Source organism: Labeo rohita, chromosome 9 (genome assembly GCF_022985175.1).
Source record: "Labeo rohita strain BAU-BD-2019 chromosome 9, IGBB_LRoh.1.0, whole genome shotgun sequence".
NCBI lineage: Eukaryota > Metazoa > Chordata > Actinopteri > Cypriniformes > Cyprinidae > Labeo > Labeo rohita.
In genome coordinates, this window is record NC_066877.1 from 6,224,300 (window position 1) to 6,242,888 (window position 18,589).

At 36.1% G+C, this 18,589-nt stretch overlaps 1 protein-coding gene across 4 annotated transcripts in view; it reads left to right on the top strand.

Annotated features, from left to right (window-relative positions):
- Window positions 1-18,589, top strand: part of dgkh (diacylglycerol kinase, eta) — a 111,858-nt gene that overhangs the window by 21,864 nt on the left and 71,405 nt on the right. For 3 of the 4 annotated variants that reach the window (XM_051118663.1, XM_051118662.1, XM_051118664.1), the window contains 3 exons: window positions 11,625-11,735; window positions 12,144-12,290; window positions 15,326-15,406. In XM_051118663.1, the coding sequence (XP_050974620.1) occupies window positions 11,625-11,735; window positions 12,144-12,290; window positions 15,326-15,406 (339 nt within the window). The remainder of the gene's footprint in view (window positions 1-11,624; window positions 11,736-12,143; window positions 12,291-15,325; window positions 15,407-18,589) is intronic. The other variant, XM_051118665.1, reaches the window with a different exon arrangement.

The window sequence follows — 18,589 nt, forward strand, 5'->3', positions numbered from 1 at the left end:
CCTAGGTTTCCGTTTTTTTTTTTTTTTTTTTTTTTTTTTTTTTTTTGGCACTTTACTCTCTGTGTAATAACAAAACATTTATTTCAGTGAAAAAATAAGTCCAAAAATCTCAATCTTCTTTTCTTTTCTTTTCTTTTCTTTCTTTTTTTTCGAGATGTGTTTTCATTTTTCTGATAATCAAATGAAGGCATTAAATATGTATTTATTTTTAATAAAATTAATATTAAACCCTTTTAACCCATTTTTTGCCAGACAAACAGAGGTTTATTGTTAAAATTAATACATGGAAGAAAAATTGTGTGAATATTCTGTTAAAAACATTTTAATAACAATTGTAGTATTTTTTCTACAATTATAGTTAATCTTGTTGTAATATTTATTTTTTAGCATTTAATAGTTTTATTTAAATTTGCCAGAAATAGGAATATATAAACACCTACATTATACTGTAAAAAAGTAATACAAGAGTAATATACACTGATTTACTTGCATTAAATGGAGAAAAAGTTTTATTTCTGTGGCATCATCCTGTGTAACACCAGCTAGAGTGAAATTTCATTGGTACTCTATATTTGTATATACATTCATTCTGATTGGCTGTTATTGTGTAATGCAGCAGTTTCACTCTCAGGCTTTTGCTTATTGCTGGTGTGTCATCTACTAGTTAGAAAACAGCTACCATGTTTTCCTTTACCGGCCTTGAAGAGATGCTGAAGCCAGGAATGTGTTTGTGGCCTCGAATTATTCAACTTGTAGACGGTTGGAGGGGGTTGATCAGTTCATTTGAAGCCCCACTGAAAGAACACATGTTGCTGAAAGCCTCTTCGTACAAGGTCAACGCACCCTGCAAGAGAGGTGAAGTGTTTCTTCTCCAGCACTAACCCAGATGGACTTCAGAGTCAGTAAGAGAACAAAACGCCATTCACCTAGAGGCCGATGAGCATTTAATAAATCATATAAATGCATCTATTTATTATTAAATCTTAAATTATGACTTTAAATTAGATTTAGCTAAGTAGTTTGAAGTTTCTTCAACAACAGGCACTTTTATATCAAAGGAGTTGGCTAAAACGTAAAGCACTTTGATGTAATAGTTGTGGCATCATTTCTACTACAACCATTTTGCCAAAAAAAAAACCCCACCAAATATCAGTTGTTTCAAGTATCATTGTTTTATGGATGTTTATGGTGCCCAAAAGCAGTGTCTTTATTGATTACTAAAACTACAACTAAAACAATTTAAAACATTTCCATTCATTTCAATAAAGATAAATTAAACATACATATTAAGTGAAATAAAAAATGCTTTGAAGCTACTCTACCGTTCAAAAGTTTGGGGTCAGTACATTTTTATTGTTTCTTTTTTTTTTTTTTTTTTTAAAGAAATTAATACTTTTATTCACCAAGGATGTATTAAGTTAATAATTAAAAGTTTATTAAAAGTTAATAATAAATAATTTACATTGTTATAAAATATTTATATTTTGAATAAACACTGTACTTTTTAAACTTGTTATTCATGAAATCACAGGTTCCAAAAAATATTTGGCAGCACAACTGATGATATTATCCAACATTGATCATTCTAATAATAAATCCGCATATTAGAATGATTTCTGAAGGATCATGTGACACTTAAGACTGGAGTAACAGCTGATAAAAATTCAGCTCTTCATCACAGGAATAAATTCTGTTTTAAAGTATGTTAAAATAAAAAACATTATTTTATATTGTAAAAACATTGTGCAATATTACTGTTTTTTTTTCTATATTTTTAATCAAATAAATGCAGCCTTGATGAGCATAAGAGACTTCTTTAAAGACTATTACAAGTCTTACTGACCCCAAACTTTTGAACGGTAGTGTAATTGAAATTGTAAAGGTTTTTGAATTTTAAAACTAACTGACACTTTGAAATTTTTTAAAGTTTGTAGTTCTAAAAGCTAAAACTGAAAGTAATTAATTAATAAACATAAATAAATAACAAATTAAATAAATTTAAAAATAATAGAAATAAAATGAAAACTGAAAAAAATAAATATGTGATCATATAATAATACATAATAATAAAGCAATGCTGCCCAGAAATTCCTAAAAACGAAGAAACAACAACTTAATTTCTTTTCATGAACAACTTCAGGTTAATTTTCAGTATCAACTATTTCTTATAGTTCTTAAAAATCTGCTTTTTCATATTGCACAGCCAAGCTCTGCTCTTCGTGTGTGTGTGTCTGGTTCAGACATTGTAGACATGTGCCAGAGAGCAAAGCACTGAAGCTGGATATCCTCACTCACAGGATGTCCGTCTGTTATATCACTCACTTTGCAAAGAAACGGTGGTGGTGTCCTCTCAGAAAAGCAGCCATCATTGTTTGAGCTTCTGTTGTATGTGTGTGTGTCACAGTCTGGTGTGGTGTGTGGTTACAGTGAGTCGTGTTTGAGTTGCCTACTGCTGTCTGGTGTAACTGTGTGTGAGAGAGAGTGTGTTGGTGATGTTGAGAGAGGTGTGGGTGTACAGTGTACCGCAGTGGGGTTAGTCATGTATGTCTGGCACTGAGCCGTTCTCCCTCTTACAGTTTCGTGAAGAAACGGTCTATTAATAGATCGCTTCTTATCCCACTTGGCAACAGGAAGGGAACTGAAGACAAGAAAAAGGAACTATAGTGGCCAAAAAGACACAAACAAAAGAGGAACATTAAAGCGAAGCATTAACCTTTACATTTTCTGCTTGTGCAGAAAAGACACCCAACAAATGTACACTACCATTCAAACGTTTGGGGTCGGAATGATTTTGTAATGTTTTTGAAAGAAGTCATGTAAGCTCAGCAAAGCTGCATATATATATATATATATATATATATATATATATATGCATATATATATATATTGGTCCAAAGCACTGATGGTGCAGGGACCTTTTTAGAATTGCTCAGTTTTTTCTACGTCTTCTCTACGAAGTTCGAAACCCAACAGGAAGTCTGTTTTTTTTTTCTCATGGTTTTGTGCCGTTTTTGTCATTTTCAGGCTTGTTTTTTAACAAACTACTCCTAGAGATTTAAACAGATCAACACCAAATTTGGTTGGTGTAATTTAAAGCCCTTTGTGACATCAATTTGTGAAGATCTTGAGTTTTCTTTGAAGGGCGTGTCCGTGGCAGCCTGGCAAATTTCATTGTGTCGCCACGAAAAAAGAAAGTTGTTATAATTCAGGCCATTTTTTTTTACTATAGGGAGATGAGAGGGTCTGTATTACTTACCATTGGAGAAAGCGTAACGGCTAACTTGAATCATGTGTTTCTTAATAACCAATCATTACAGCCTTGACGTCTTTGAATTTCAGTCAGAGTTGTGCAACACTCATTGGCCGTTTGCGGATACTGTAGGAATGAATGAGAAGTGCCTTAAACTGAATCCCTCCTGTCGCAAAAAGTCAGTGACCTCTCTTATAAAATGGATTTTTTTCGTGGTAAAAGTAAAAAACATGTTGAAGATTAGCAGATAGGCTGTCGATTCGGATAAGAGTCCTGTCCTGAAAACATTCCCATGCCCATATTAAGTTATAGTCATAGCGCCACCTGCTGTCAACAGGAAGTGACACATTTTTGGATGTAATAAACTCCTCCTAGAGATTTAATGACATAAACGTTATATTTGGTCAGTCTTATCTAAAGGCCTTTGCGATGTTAAATTGTGAAGGTCTTGACTTTTCGTTAAAGGACGTGTCCATGTTTCACCATGGAAATAGAAGTTGTTATAACTCAGCCATAAAATATCTGATCTGTCTCAAACTTCACACGTTCGATAAGAGTCCTGGCCTGAAGACATCTTCATGACAATATGCAGTTATATTTATAGCGCCACCAGCTGGCAACAGGAAATGATCTGCTTTACAGTATCTAAAACATGCAATGTCCAATCAACACCAAACTTTACATGTTTGACAAAAGCTCTAGCCTGAAGACATCTACACATCAATATTCAGTTATAGTCACCAGGTGGCAGCAGGAAGTTTTGGCACATATAAACGACTTTGACATATTCTTTCTATATTAACCATTTTAAAAGCATATTGCCCACCATTCGCTGTTTGCCTAAAGGCACTGTGTGGCATGAGCCTGGGTGTGAGGGCCCTTTCAACGCTGCTTGCAGCTTTAATTCAAACTGTAATTTATTCCTGTGACACAAAGCTGATTTTTTTAGCATCATTATTCCAGTCTTCAGTGTCATATGATCCTTCAGAAATCACTGTAATATGCTGATTTGCTGCTTAAGAAATATTTCTTATTGTTATCCATGTTAAAAACAGTTTTGCTGCATATTATTTACGTGGAAACTGATATATTTTGTTTTTTCAGCACTGAATGGAAATTTTAAAAAAACTTTCTATTTTTTTAAATAGATTTTTAATGTCACTTTTGATTAATTTAATGCATCCTTGCTAAATAAAAGTATTAATTTCTTTAAAAAAAAAAACTTTGGAATAGTACTGTATTTATTGTGATTGTGGTAATTTAATTTTTTTTTTTTTTTAAATCATACACTCAGCATTACTTATGTGGCGATAGCAAGAGAAAGGAAAAGCAATCATCTTTGCATTTCATATTCTTGGTATGCACTGTCTTACCAAAGTGACTTCTGAGAAAAGTGGCTCTAAATTAGATTAACTCCTCATATACATCTGATGTGACATCATGAGTTAGTGGAATCCATATTCAACATAAAACCAGCTGAGGTGCTGTCTTAAAGGGACAGTTCGGCTAGAAATTAACATGCTATCATGAGTTACTTGCCAAAAATCGGTATGACTCTGTCTGGAACACAATAGAATCCCCTGAGTGCAATAGACTTTTGTACAGAAAAAATATTCTTGTAGCTTCATAATATTACGGTTAAACCATTTATGTCACATGGATTATTTAATGATGTCCTTACTACCCTTCTTGGCCTTGAACCTAATAGTTGCATTGCTGTCTATGCAGGGACAGAAAGCTCTCGTATTTCATCAAAAATATCTTAATTTGTGTTCTGAAGATGAGCGAAGGACTTACAGGTTGGGCACAAAATGAGGGTGAGAAATTAATGATAGAATTTTCATTTTTGGGTGAACTATCCCTTTAAATAATCTCCACATTGTGGCTGAGAGCTGTTTATTAAACAGACCTGAGGAATTGCGAAACATTTAGTGAATTATTCTGATTAATGTACCAATTAAATGGCATTTAAACAGTTTCACACCCCACCTACACTGCAAGCGATTCAACATGGCGTGACAAAACAAGTACACTCCCGTTATAATCAGCACACACTTACTCTCAGTCAATATAGCCGTGTTCATTAATGCTAATAGGAACACTGTAGGTTGCCACATCACTCACATGCAGTGCAGACACCACATAACCTCTGGGGGAGGCCAGACTTTGAGTATCCGAGTGAGTTTTCCGCTGTTTCATCAACAGTCAGAGCCTCGTTTATCATCCAACGGCACATTAAATGTCACGCAGGTATATTTAGTAAAGGAAAAGCGAGTTCAGTGTTTTGTAGCCGAGCAGTGGAGGTGTTTTAACAGCAACGTGGTGTCACCGAGTGCGCTGGCGGATGGATTCGCTGTTTAAGTTGACACAGCTGTGCACCAGGATGTCAGATCGAACCCTGCGTCTCTGTTTGTAATTCTCCCCTCAGAGAGCATATTTCCTCTGCTATAAATAGCCGTCCTCCCATATATGCCTGTGGATTTGTGTTTGTTTTTTTTTTCTTCCATGTTCCTGCTATATTTGTAGATGAATGGACAGGAAGGAGCGTGACTGCTCGCAGGTCTATGGCCCTTGTTTATTGTCGGTTGGGGCTTGGATGATGTGAAATGACAGTGTAGCCAAGGCGACCGGCCAACAGGATAACCCTCAATGTTGGCCCCCATCTCTCTCCGGCTGCCTTCCTCTCGCCCCGCCATGTCAAAGACCTCCGGCCCGTGCAGAGGCGAAACCGCATGCGCTGCCTTTGAAAACTGCATCGGCTTCTCTGGAGTGTCACTTTCACAGGAGACTATCCGGCTCTGCAAAATTGATGATCTTGAGGAAAGTTTCGCTTAGGAGGTTTAAAGACGTATAATCTTACACTCTTAAAAATAAAGGGTTCAAAAGTTGGTTTGGACAGTGATACTTGTTTTTACACTAACTTAATACACAATTATTAAAAAAAGTAACTCATTAAAAAAAGTTATTCAGAGAAAAAAAGTCCAAGTTTAAATCTGGTAATTCAGACTTTATGATTTACAATTGTGAGTATTTGTCGTAACTTGTAATTGTGAGTTTATTACTTGCAATTCTGACTTTATATCTCACTATTCTTACTTTATAACACGCAATTGTGAGTTTATTTCTCACAGTTCTGACTTTATAACTCACAATTGCGAGTTTATATCTCACAATTCTTAGAAAAAAAAACTCAGAATTGCGAAATGTAAACTCACAATTTGGAAAAAAATGTCAGAATTGCAAGATACAAATACAATTCTGAGAAAAAAGTTAGAATTGTGAGTTCATTTCACATAACACGCAATTGCACGTTTATGTCTCACAATTCTGACTTTATAACGCAATTGCGATTTTATATCTCACAATTCTAAATTTATAATGCAATTGTAATTTTATATTTCACAATTCTTTAAAAAAAACCTCAGAATTGCAAAATGTAAACTCACAATTTGGAAAAAAAAAGTCAGAATTGACCCTTTGCAAACAACTTGATTGACAGGCAATCTGACAAATCATAATTGGTCGAATCATTATTGGACCAATCATAATTGGCACTGAACGAATCAGACAGGAGATTAGATTAACTTCGGTGGACTTAAACTTGAAAAATTGTATGTATTGACATCTTTCCGTAATTAAATAAAGTATGTTCATTCATGTTTTTTCATGCTTTAAGTAAAGAAGAAAAGACGATCGGTTCACATGTCGATTGATTGAATAAGGCAATACAGTGATCTGTGAACACATTAAAGAGCCACAAAACAGTATTTATTTATTTTTTAAAAAACTACATCATTTTTAAGCTGAGACCTTGTTTCATACCAGAAGTAACTTGCTCTGTCTTGTCTGTCTGCGTGTTTCCTCTTTGCTCCGATGTATTGTTCACTGTGTGAGAACATGTGTAGTGTGAAAACGGCATTGTTTGTCAGACATAGCAACAGTAACTAAGGAGGGCGGGTTTTTGCGAAGAGTCAGTTGCAAGATACAAACATGCAATTCTGAGAAAAAATTTTTTAGTTCATTTCTCGTAAATAGCAATTGCGAGTTTATTTTTCGCAATTCTGACCTTATATCTCGCAGTTCTGACTTTATAACATGCAATTCTGGGTTTATTTCTCACAATTCTGACTTTATAACATGCAATTGCATTAGAAAAAATGTCAGAATTGAAAAATATAAACACAATTTGGAGAAAAACATCAGAATTGCAAGATACAAATGCAAAAAAGTTTAGAATTGTGAGTTTAGATCTCATGATTCTGACTTTATATCTCACAATTCAGACTTTTTAAAATGCAATTGCGAGTTTATATCTCAACTGTAAGAAAAATGTCAGAACTGCAAGTTTGTATCATGCAATTGTGAGAATGGTGAGATGTATTTTTGTCAATTTTTGTCAATTGTGACAAAAATTCACTTAAAATTCTTAATTTTTATTATATTACATTATTTCATAATGTGTGAAAAACATTTTATAAGCTAAAGAACTCTTTCAACTCTTTCCCGCCAGCATTTATTTATTTATTTTTTTAAAGTTGCCAACCAGTGCTAGCATTTTTCATCATTTTTCATCGTTTTCACATCCGTAGCAAGCATTTTGATGGGAAAAGATGACGAATACGAAAAACCCGAAAAAACGCATATGAAAATTCCATCAGTGGTGGGGAAAGAGTTAATATCCATAAAAACTTCCACTGCATTAAAGATTCTGTACAGGAGAAAAACGTTCTTTAAATTAAAATAAAAATCTTGACACTAAGTAAAAAGAAGTTTTTTTTTTTTTTTTTTTTTACTTTTCACTGAAATGTTCTTAGTTTAAATAGTTATTTTATTGTAAAAAAAAAAAAAAAAAACTTTTGCATTTTTTATATTTAAGAGTGTAAAAAACATTTTCTGTAATGGTAAGGATTCATGGATGTTAAAGGTTATTCTTTGAGCCTTAGATGCCAATAAAGATCCTTTATTTTTAAGACTGTAGATCTCGGGTCTGAGATCTTGCGCCTTTCCTTCCGTGGTTTCCGTGAGTTCACGCTTGCCAAGGGGACGGTGGCACTATGCAGGACAGGATCTTTTGAGTAATGGGCTTCCTTTCTTGTGTGCCTTTTGCCTTGTCTTTCCCCTCCCGAGCATGAAATTGGTGTTAAAGCGCACTTGATCTTGGCAAGGCTTCCTGTTCCTTCCTCTGGCAGGGCAGACCCGCACTGTGCACACGTCCCTGTGGACGTCCAGAGCTGATATCGAGTTTCAAATTCTGCTTCCTTTACGCTTATGTTAAGTCTCACATGCCCCCTCTTTGTTTGGTACATTATAACATTGTTTACATAGCTGGGATATAATTGGATGGTGTGTATGTACGAACAGCTCATATTTAAGGTTATAATTTAGCTTACTTGACTAGCTAGTTGGACAGAGGATTATTTTATTGCCCTGCCTGTTTCATGTCACTCAGTCAGCTCTGGTACGAATATTCACAGGAAATAGCAAAAAAGGAGAAAACCTTTCCATCTGACAGAGGAACGTGCCTTTGATTTGTCAGTGTCAATGAAATGTTCACACTACTTTTACACTTTTCACCACAGACTTTGATCATTTTCCCAAACCTGAGCTGCCATGCTGTCTAAACTACCCTGAAGTGTAATAACCATGATTTTTGGCATCAGAAAGTCCCAAATACCTAAATATTGGGCAATTCTAATTAGGTTTAGTGCTAGGTTTTGTTTTTGAATGAATTATAGGGCCAAAAGCACTCTTCTGAAGTGCAAAGCAGAAACGTACAGTTGATTCCAACTGTGTTTGGTGTTAGCATGTTGCTACACTAACACAGTAGCTACAGACAAATATAGTCCCAAATTCCCAAATATATATATATATTCCCATACTGCCTGTCTTTTGGAGCAGTCTTTAGAGAAATTTTGTTGGCAAAAAAGATTTATTGTCTGTTGTCAATAGTGTAGCAATGCATAAAGCAAAGCTCACACAGAAATCAATTTTAAACCAAGCAGCTTTTTGGTTTGTGAAGGCAAATGTGTTTATCATTCATCAACTGAAAAAAATCTAAAAGAGAATCCAACAATATCGTTCCTCTGTCGTTACAGTTGTGATGTGGATGTCTCTATTCTCAAAGAATTAGAGTGATTATTAAGACGTATTTAATTGGTTTTGGTGCAATCTTGACTTTACATTTGTTTTAGTCTCGCGTAGCTAGACCTTCATATGGCAGAAGGTCTGGGAACCTTGGCTGCTTTAATGGCCAAGGATCGCCCAAGAGACCATATGACTGACAGCTAAAGCAACCAATCATGTTTTGTTTTGTGCTGCATCATGTTTAGGGGCGTTTAAATGTCCCCACAAGAATAGGCCGGTGTGTAATACTCTTGGATGTATTTTAAAGAGTCTATGCCGCAGGCTTTACATATTTCACATACTTTTGAAAATCTCGATAAGCGCTTATCGTCACAGTTGTAAACACAACGGCTTTCTTCTTTTATGAAGAGGTTTGGCATCACAGCATTTTTGTTTTCAGGCGGAATGTTAAAGAAACCAACCAATCAGATGACGAGTTTGAAACTTCTGATGTGTTTCCAATTTTGTGTGCCATATGCATCAGATGTTCAGCCAATGGGTCAATGATGTCAAACCCCCTCATGAAAGAAGAAAGCCATCATGTTTACAACTGTGACAATGAGCGCTTTTATCAGGATCAATTAAAAGCTGGATTTTCAAAAGTATGTGAAATATGTAAAGTTTGCAGCATAGACACTTTAAAATACGTTGAAGAGTTTTACACACGGTTCTGTTATTGTGAGGACATTTCCACGCCACTAACACCAAATTGCGACAAGCAATTTGGGTGTCCACACCACACCCAACGCGAAACCGCAACGTGACAGATATCACAGCCATTCAGAAGGGCAGAAGTGCACTGCACTCCCAAGTTTATGGGCAAGTTTATGATCTGATTCATAAATATTAAACCTTTTTAACATTATTAAATGTACATACTGATACTGTCTTTGTTATGGAATACACATGTTGGTTGGCACTGATTTCATAGTTTAAATGTAGATCTTTGTACAGCCGTGGCCTAATGGTTAGCGAGTCAGACTTGCGGGTCTAAGGTGGGGGAAGTGAATTATCAGCACTCTCTCCACCTTCAGTACCACGACTGAGGTGAGACCCTTGAGCAAGGCACCGAACCCCAACTGCTCCCTGGGCACCACAGCATTGGCTGCCCACTGCTCCAGGTGTGCGTGTGTGCGTGTTTGTTCACTACTCACTACTGTATGTTGCTTTACCTGTCAGTCAAATGGTCTCTTGGGTGGGCCTTTGCCATTTAAAGCAGCCAAGGTTCCCAAACCTTCTGCTGTCAGTCTGAAGGTCTGGCTAGGCGAGAATTTGATTTTTTTTATCTCCAATTTTCAGTATTACATTATATATACACATATATAATATATAAATAAAATATATTTTGTAATCAGCGTTTACAAACTGAAAAACCCCAAAATTAAAATTTCATCATTAATCATCTACCCCATGGCGTTCCAAACCCATATAAGCTTTGTTCGTCTTCGGAACACAATTTAAGATATTTGTGATGCATTCTGACAGCTCTCCGACCCTCTCATAGACAACAATGTAATTAACATGATCAGTGTCCAGAAACATATCAAGGAGATCGGTAAAATTATCCCTGTGACATCAAGGGGTTCAACCAAAATTTTACAAAGCTACGAGATACGGGTTCAACAGTAATTTAACTCAGCTACGAGAATACTTTTTGCTGTTTACGTTGTTTATGCTTTGATTTCAATGAAAACAGCTTATCTGCATGGCACAGCTGACACAGAACAGCATACGCTGTTTGCGCTCAGTGGATACTCTCCAAAATGGCGCTATGGTGGAGGAGACGAATAAAGTCTTTATTTTGGTTTTCTTTGTGTACAAAAAGTATTCTTGAAGCTTCATAAATTACGGTTGAACTCCAGATGTATGCTGTTCTGTGTCAGCTGCGCCATGCAGATAAACTGTTTACACTGAAATCAAAGCGGAAATGACGTAAACAGCAAAAAGTATTCTCGTAGCTTTGTTAAATTACGGTTAAACCCCTGATGTCACATGGATTATGTTACTGATCTCCTTTCTGCGTTTCTGGACGTTGAGCTTTTACGGGTTTGGAATGACATGGTACCCCCATTAATGACCCCCATTAGTGATTAATGACAAAATTTTGGAGTAAATTTTGGAGTAACCCTTTAAGCTCTGGATCAATAAAACATGTACAGAGCTAATCTATTTATCACTACTAGTCATTTTTTGCTTTGTGCAAATGCTTAAATGGTTTCCAACTTTTTGTTCTACCTCTCTCTTTCTGCAGACGAGCGTGAAGGAAGGGCTGCTTCTGAAACAGACGAGCTCGTTCCAGCGTTGGAAAAAACGTTATTTCAAATTGCGGGGACGGACGCTATACTATGCCAAGGATGCCAAGGTTAGTCATTCTTTAGTTTTCTCCAGATACTGATTCTACACCCTCACTACACTGTAAAAAATTTCAAAGCTTTAATTCCTGCCTTAAAAACCTTAGTAAACCATTGCACTTTTTCATTTTATTTAATTACTGAAAAACACAATCCAGTTGCTGTGTTCAAAAAACATTTTTTTAACAATGCTAACATTTTTTACAGTGTACAGTAAGCCCCCTACAATAAGTAACCCTACAGAGTGATCTAAGGTAAGGGGGTAATAAAATTTGCTTGACCATGGTTCCTCCCAGGACCTCAGTTACCGGGCATGCCTGTGCTGAGACGGGCTGAAGAGCTGCACATGAGCACTTGCATAGCACCATGCCTTTAATGTCACTGTGTGTGTGTGTGTGTGTGTGGTTGCACTACGGCAGGCGGGTGGCGTTTTGGCCCGCTGGCAGTATCGGGTCTCTCGTAGCCGCGTGTGCTGGAGGGTGCTTTCCGTCTGCTGGACCGGTGCCCGCCGTCCGCCGCCCGCTCTCGGCGCCAGTGGATCGGAGGAAGGCTTGGTGGCGATTCGGGTCAGCAACAGCAGTGACCCCCTCTTTACCTCTCTAGCCTGCATCAATGTCATGGCTGACCGCTCATCACCCTGCTGGCATTGTTCGGGATGCCCGTTCTCCTCATTGGGCTGCGGCACAACCGAAGCGGCATCACGTCATTTCCGCGTCTGCTTGTCTGTTTAGGCATCTGAAGAGGAGGGTGGAGAGTCCCAGAGACGTGCCTTGTATGTCATTGTCCGTGTCTTAGAGGAGATGTTTTACCTACGAGTGTGTTCACCTCCATTCGTATGTTCTCTGCCCATTCAGCTGCACTTCCTGTGGTTACGGATGGCATTCAGGTGTTGGGTGATCTGAATCAGGAGAGAAAGAGTGGATGCTTAAAATTTAGTCCAAAAAATCGCCAGTTCATAGCTATGCAGCTGCCATGACGCAAGCTAGCACTTCCTGCATAGCTCCTGAATGACATGGAGTGGCACTAGCGCATGGCGACAGAGAGCTGGGAGTTACGACACAGACCTCACAGGCAGAAACGAGGTGGCTGATCACTCTGCTCAGACGAGGGGGTTTTGTTTGTATTGGCATGGCAGCCGGGTCTGTGACGGACTCCGTGGTCTGCGCTTCGTGCTGTAGAGCGGCCAAGCCTACAGATCATAAATAGGATGTCACACTGTGTACACTGCCTGAGTATACAACCATCATTTACTCAAAGATCTGCCAATCACCACCCAAACAGTGGGCCTTTACTGATTGAAACTGAATCTTGATGGAAAGGTCTCAGGAAGCCTGGAAATACTCATTTTATCCTTCAAATGCATATTTCGTTTTGGAGTTCATACACTGATTAACTTGATTATACATTGGGCTGGGTGGTATGACAGTATTGATTTGAGGTCAGTGGCATGGTGCTCATGTATTTATTTTAGGGCTTACCGCGTTAACGTAAATAATTAGTTACGAAAAAATAACGTGATTAAACTATTTTAACACAGTTAACGCACTGGCCATGCCCTCAGACCTGTACGTCATCTTATATTTCATACAGTTGACTGTTGACAAATATGATGCAGGGCAACAACTCCATAAATGCAGTTATGCTCTAAAATGCAAAATATTGGTGCTTAAAATGCCCCTCTATGTGTTTTGTCTCATATTTATATAAATCACATATCACACAATATGATACGAGTGCTGATTTTGTCCTGATCTATCACAAGCTTAAATGTGATTTTATGCAGCAGTTCAGTAAATAAGATGTTATTATGTTAAACTTTAAACACAATGTTAAGTGTTTTTGCTCAGTTTTGCAGGGAACGTATTACCTCTGAAGCCATAGCAGAATTGTTGCGCATCTCCAAGAAACACAGCGGTGTGTAGTTTCTGAATGAATCCGCATTTTGAACGAATCATGTGAATCAGTGATTCACAAGAACATTCATAAAATGTGAGCCATTTACTTAATTTCTGAATGAATCAGCCATTTGAACGAATCGAATCAAATGAGTGAATGACACATAAAGACAGTTACCGCCATCTGCTGGCAGATTTAGTCTCTTATTTTGAGTATCATTTCATAATATTTATATATACTGTATATATATATATATATATATATATATATATATATATATATATATTAAAAATGAAAACAATAAAGAGACTGTTGGTAACAAAGCTGTTTTGGTTACCAGTGACTTTCATTGTATGAACAAAAAATACTGAGATGTTTCTCAAATGATCTTCTTTTATGTTCCATAGTTTACGTTAGGGCGTTGCAGCCTAAATGTGTGATAAATTTTATGCTGAATCAAATAAAATATTTCTTTCTAAAGCTACAATTTGTAATGTCTACTTGATACTTTCTCATTTAACACAAAAATAGCTTTAAATAATGTTTTGTAGGTATTTTAACAGTCAAATTCATTGATAATAAAAAATAAAAATAATATAAATAATAAATAAAATAAATAAATAATAAAAATAATCTGATGTTTCTTGAGCAGCACATCAGCATATTAGAATGATTTCTAAAGGATCATATGACACTGAAGACTGAAGTAATGATGCTGAAAATTCAGCTTTTGCATCACAGGAGTAAATTACATTTTAAAATATATTCAAATAGAAAGCATTCCTTTTATATCATAATATTATTACACATTATTACTGTTTTTACTGTATTTTTTTTTTTTTTTTTATCAAATAGATGAAGCTTGGTATGCGTAAGACATCTTATCAACCCCAAACATTTGAATGGTAGTATGTACTTAAGAAAAATTTTATTACTTTTTACTTGATGGTTACACTGCATACCATTAGTAGTTATTCAATTTAAATATTAGTTGAAAATGGTTTAAATGTTTCTAAACATTTCTAAGAACTTGACACCTGAATTTTTGTATTTTCTTTATCTTGAAATCTATTATTTGTTATTTACCCACTGACTATTGTTTTGAGTATGGTTCATCCAATCAGAAATTACAGTCAAAAGTGTTTTTACATTTTTAAACTGAATAATTATTTGCTTTGCGTCCATCAAATGCCAACTATTATCTATTACCTAAAAACAGTAAACAAAATTAAATAGTACATTATATTCCCATAATAATATACACCATTTCCTTCATATAAATGACTCATAATATAAAATGTAATCATATGTTTGCTCATACTTCCCAGCCCTATTTATGACTGCAGAAATGACATTGTTACATCCTTAACAAATGTTTAATCAGCAGTAGTTTCTAACATCCAGGCTTCCTGAGAGTGGTTTTTCACTGGTCACTGAAGGTGGTGTGTGGCGTTATTATTATCTCAGGCCTTCAGTTCCTGCTGTCTGCACTGATGGAGGAGGTCATAACACACCCAGCTGTCTGCGATCCATCTTAAACTCATATAGCACACACGCATGGTACTGCATAGGATAAGGAGTAGCTCAATAAGCTCATTTTCGTGTCATTTCAGTAGAACAGTATTTGGTATTACTGTGCATAAGATGTTTGTTTATCAATATAAGTCCTTGTTCACTGTTCTCCTCTTTCTCCTCCTGTCCACAGTCACTTATTTTCGATGAGGTGGATCTTTCAGATGCCAGTGTTGCCGAATCAAGCACAAAGAATGTCAACAATAGTTTCACGGTAAGCGCCCATTTCCATGCTTTATGTCAACACCGGTAAATATCCACAATATACCACAAATAGACAGCACATTAGATGTGTAATATTGACTATTAGTCTGTCAGATACTACAGGATAATGCAGTTCTCATAGCAACAAGTCAATCAGTTCCACAAGTGTCGAGATGAAGTGTGTCAGTTTTGCGCCAGTACTGGTTAGGTTTGACGCAGTAATTGGTGTTACGCAGTGTTCGGGCCATTCACTGATTATATCACAGCCACCACTGCAGATCCCACTTTTGCTTTAATAGAAATAAAAACTATTTAGTTCAGTTGTATAACGGACCTTACAATTATAAACTGAAAGCTGAGATTACGCTTATCACATAAACAGAGTAAGAAGACATGACTGGCAAGATGATGGAGGAGGATTTGGTATGAAAGCGAAAAGGAAAAATGCATATTTGGCAATATGTCTATGTTTAGTGTGTTGTGTTTTTCATTAAAAATAATAATTCACCAAAAACTTGGTTGTACATGTAGGTCATTTACGCTGGAACTGCTCTGATTGATTCAAACTCATGACTTTGATCATTCATTTTAAGTGATTCACTAGCAAAATCCAGTCATTCATTTTAGAATTACAAAGCATGGGTGAAACAGAGCTTTCCGAAACTCTGAATCACCATTGCGTCGCAATGATTCAGTGTGAACCATTTGATTCAAATCGGCACTTCGGAGTGGGTTTGTGAATCGTTTGCTTCAGATTGGAACTTTGGGGTGCAGATTGCGAATCATTTGATTTAGATCAGAACTTCGGAGCATGAATCATTTGATTTAGATTGGGATTTCAAAGCGGGTTTGCAAGTCATTTGATTTAGATCAGAACTTTGGAGCAAGTTTGTGAATCTTTTGATTTAGATCGGGATTTCAGAGCAGGTTTGTGAGTCATTTAATTTAGATCAGGATTTCGAAGCGGGTTCGCGAGTCAGTTGATTTAGATGAGGGTTTTGGAGCAGTTTTGTGAATCTTTCACGTCAGTTGGAACTTCGGAGCGCAGATCGCAAATCATTTGATTTAGATCATGATTTTGGAGCAGGTTTGTGAATCTGCTTTAGAGCGTGGATTGTGAATCATTTGATTTAGATCAGAACTTTGGAGTGCAGATCACTAATCATTTGATTTTGATCGGGATTTTGCAGCGGTTGTGTGAATCATTTGATTTAGATCGGAACTTCGGAGCAGGTTTGTGATTCTTTTGCTTCAGAACCCGGATTGCGAATCATTTGATTTAGAACAGAATTTCGGGGCAGGTTTGTGACTCATTTGATTTAGATCGAAACTTCAGAGCGGGTTCGTAAATATTATGATTTACATTGGGATTTTGGAGTGGGTTCGCGAGTAATTCGATTTAGATCAGAACTTCAAAGTGGGGTTTGTGAATCTTTGCTTTAGAATGGGATTTTGGAACGGGTTTGCAAGTCATTTGATGTAGATCGGGATTTTGAAACAGGTTTGTGAGTCATTTAATTTAAATTTGGATTTTGAAGCAGGTTCATGAGTCATTTGATTTAGATTGGGATTTTGGAGCAGATTTGTCAATCTTTTGCATCAGATTGGAACTTAAGAGTGCTGATCACAAATTATTTGATTTAAACTGGGATTTTGCAGCAGGTTTGTGAATATTTTGCTTCAGATCATAAGTTTGGAGCACAGATTGTGAATCATTTGATTTAGAATGGGATTTCGAGTGGGTTTGTGAATCATTTGATTTAAATCAGAGCTTTGGAGCGCGGATGGTGAATCATTTGATGTAGATCGGAACTTCGAAGCGGGTTCATGAATCTTTTGATTTAGATGGGGATTTCAGAGCAGGTTTGTGAGTCATTTGATTTAGATCAGGATTTCGGAGCAGTTTCGTGAATCTTTCACGTGAGATTTGAGCTTCAATGCACAGATCACAAATCATTTGATTTAGATTGGGATTTTGGAGCTGGTTTGTGAATATTTTGCTTCAGATCGGAACTTCGGAGTACAGATCGTGAAACATTTGATTTAGAACGGGATTTCAGAGCGGGTTTGTGAGTCATTTGATTTAGATCGGGATTTCGAAGCGGGTTCACGAGTCATTTGATTTAGATCGTAACTTTGTGTTTTATTTTATTAGTATATTCTTTTCTATTTATCTTTCTTTTTTTTTTTTGAAAGATAAGACATAGTTTGATAAGTGAGATCTCTGATTAAAGTCCTTGAAAATCAAAAAAGTAGTGCTTGAAAAGCTTGTAAGTCCTGAAATTATTTTTTTACAGTAAATGTTCGAACCCTATATATTATGTTATGTTATGTTATGTTATCTTATTTTAGACTAGATTAGATTATAATATATATTATTTAGTTTTTCATTCAGCATTAGTTGTGAGTCATGTCACATTTCTGTTACCCTTTACCATTTCAAAAAGGCTGGAAATTTATATTATATTATATTATAATATAGTAATTATTTCATTTCAGTATTAGTTGCACATTCCATATGCTGTGGTTGGGATATAAATATCCAAATCTGTTTATTATGGACTGTGATGGGACGTTTCCCCAATTATTAACATCATAAATTTTATATTAACAATGAAAACTGCTTATTTTTAACTTTTATACATTGTGTTTTATTTTCTTGGCATTAAATTACAAAAATAAAATGTTACACTGCTACAACAGTGTCTCTAATACAACATCTGAGAGAGTGACAGTAAATTTGAATCTTTCTCTATTCTGACTGCCCTAAATATTTTGGAGATGTGTTTTTTTTTTTTTTTTTTTTTTTTTCTCCTTTTCCTCATTACTGGAGATTTTTTGTTTTGTTTTGTTTTTTTGTTATTGGACCAAATGGGAACACAGCTGGGTTTTTTTTTTTGTAGTCTTCTATTTACCACTATAGAAGTTTATCCAGCTAAAACGACTTACGCTTCAGAGAACCCGGAAATGTCCATTATTAGAAAATCAATGAAAGTTACTTATTTTCTACACTGTGAAACATGCAAATGTTGCCTCGGGTAGTACTGTTGTGCTTTTTCATGGTTATAACGTGTGTCCGTGAGCAAGTAAACAAGTGTCGTCAGCTGAGATCAAACGGGCCGTGGAGCAGCGACTGTGGTCGTGTCCTTCTAAAAACTGCAGGCCGGCTCCCCAGGCATGGCTATAAAAAGAA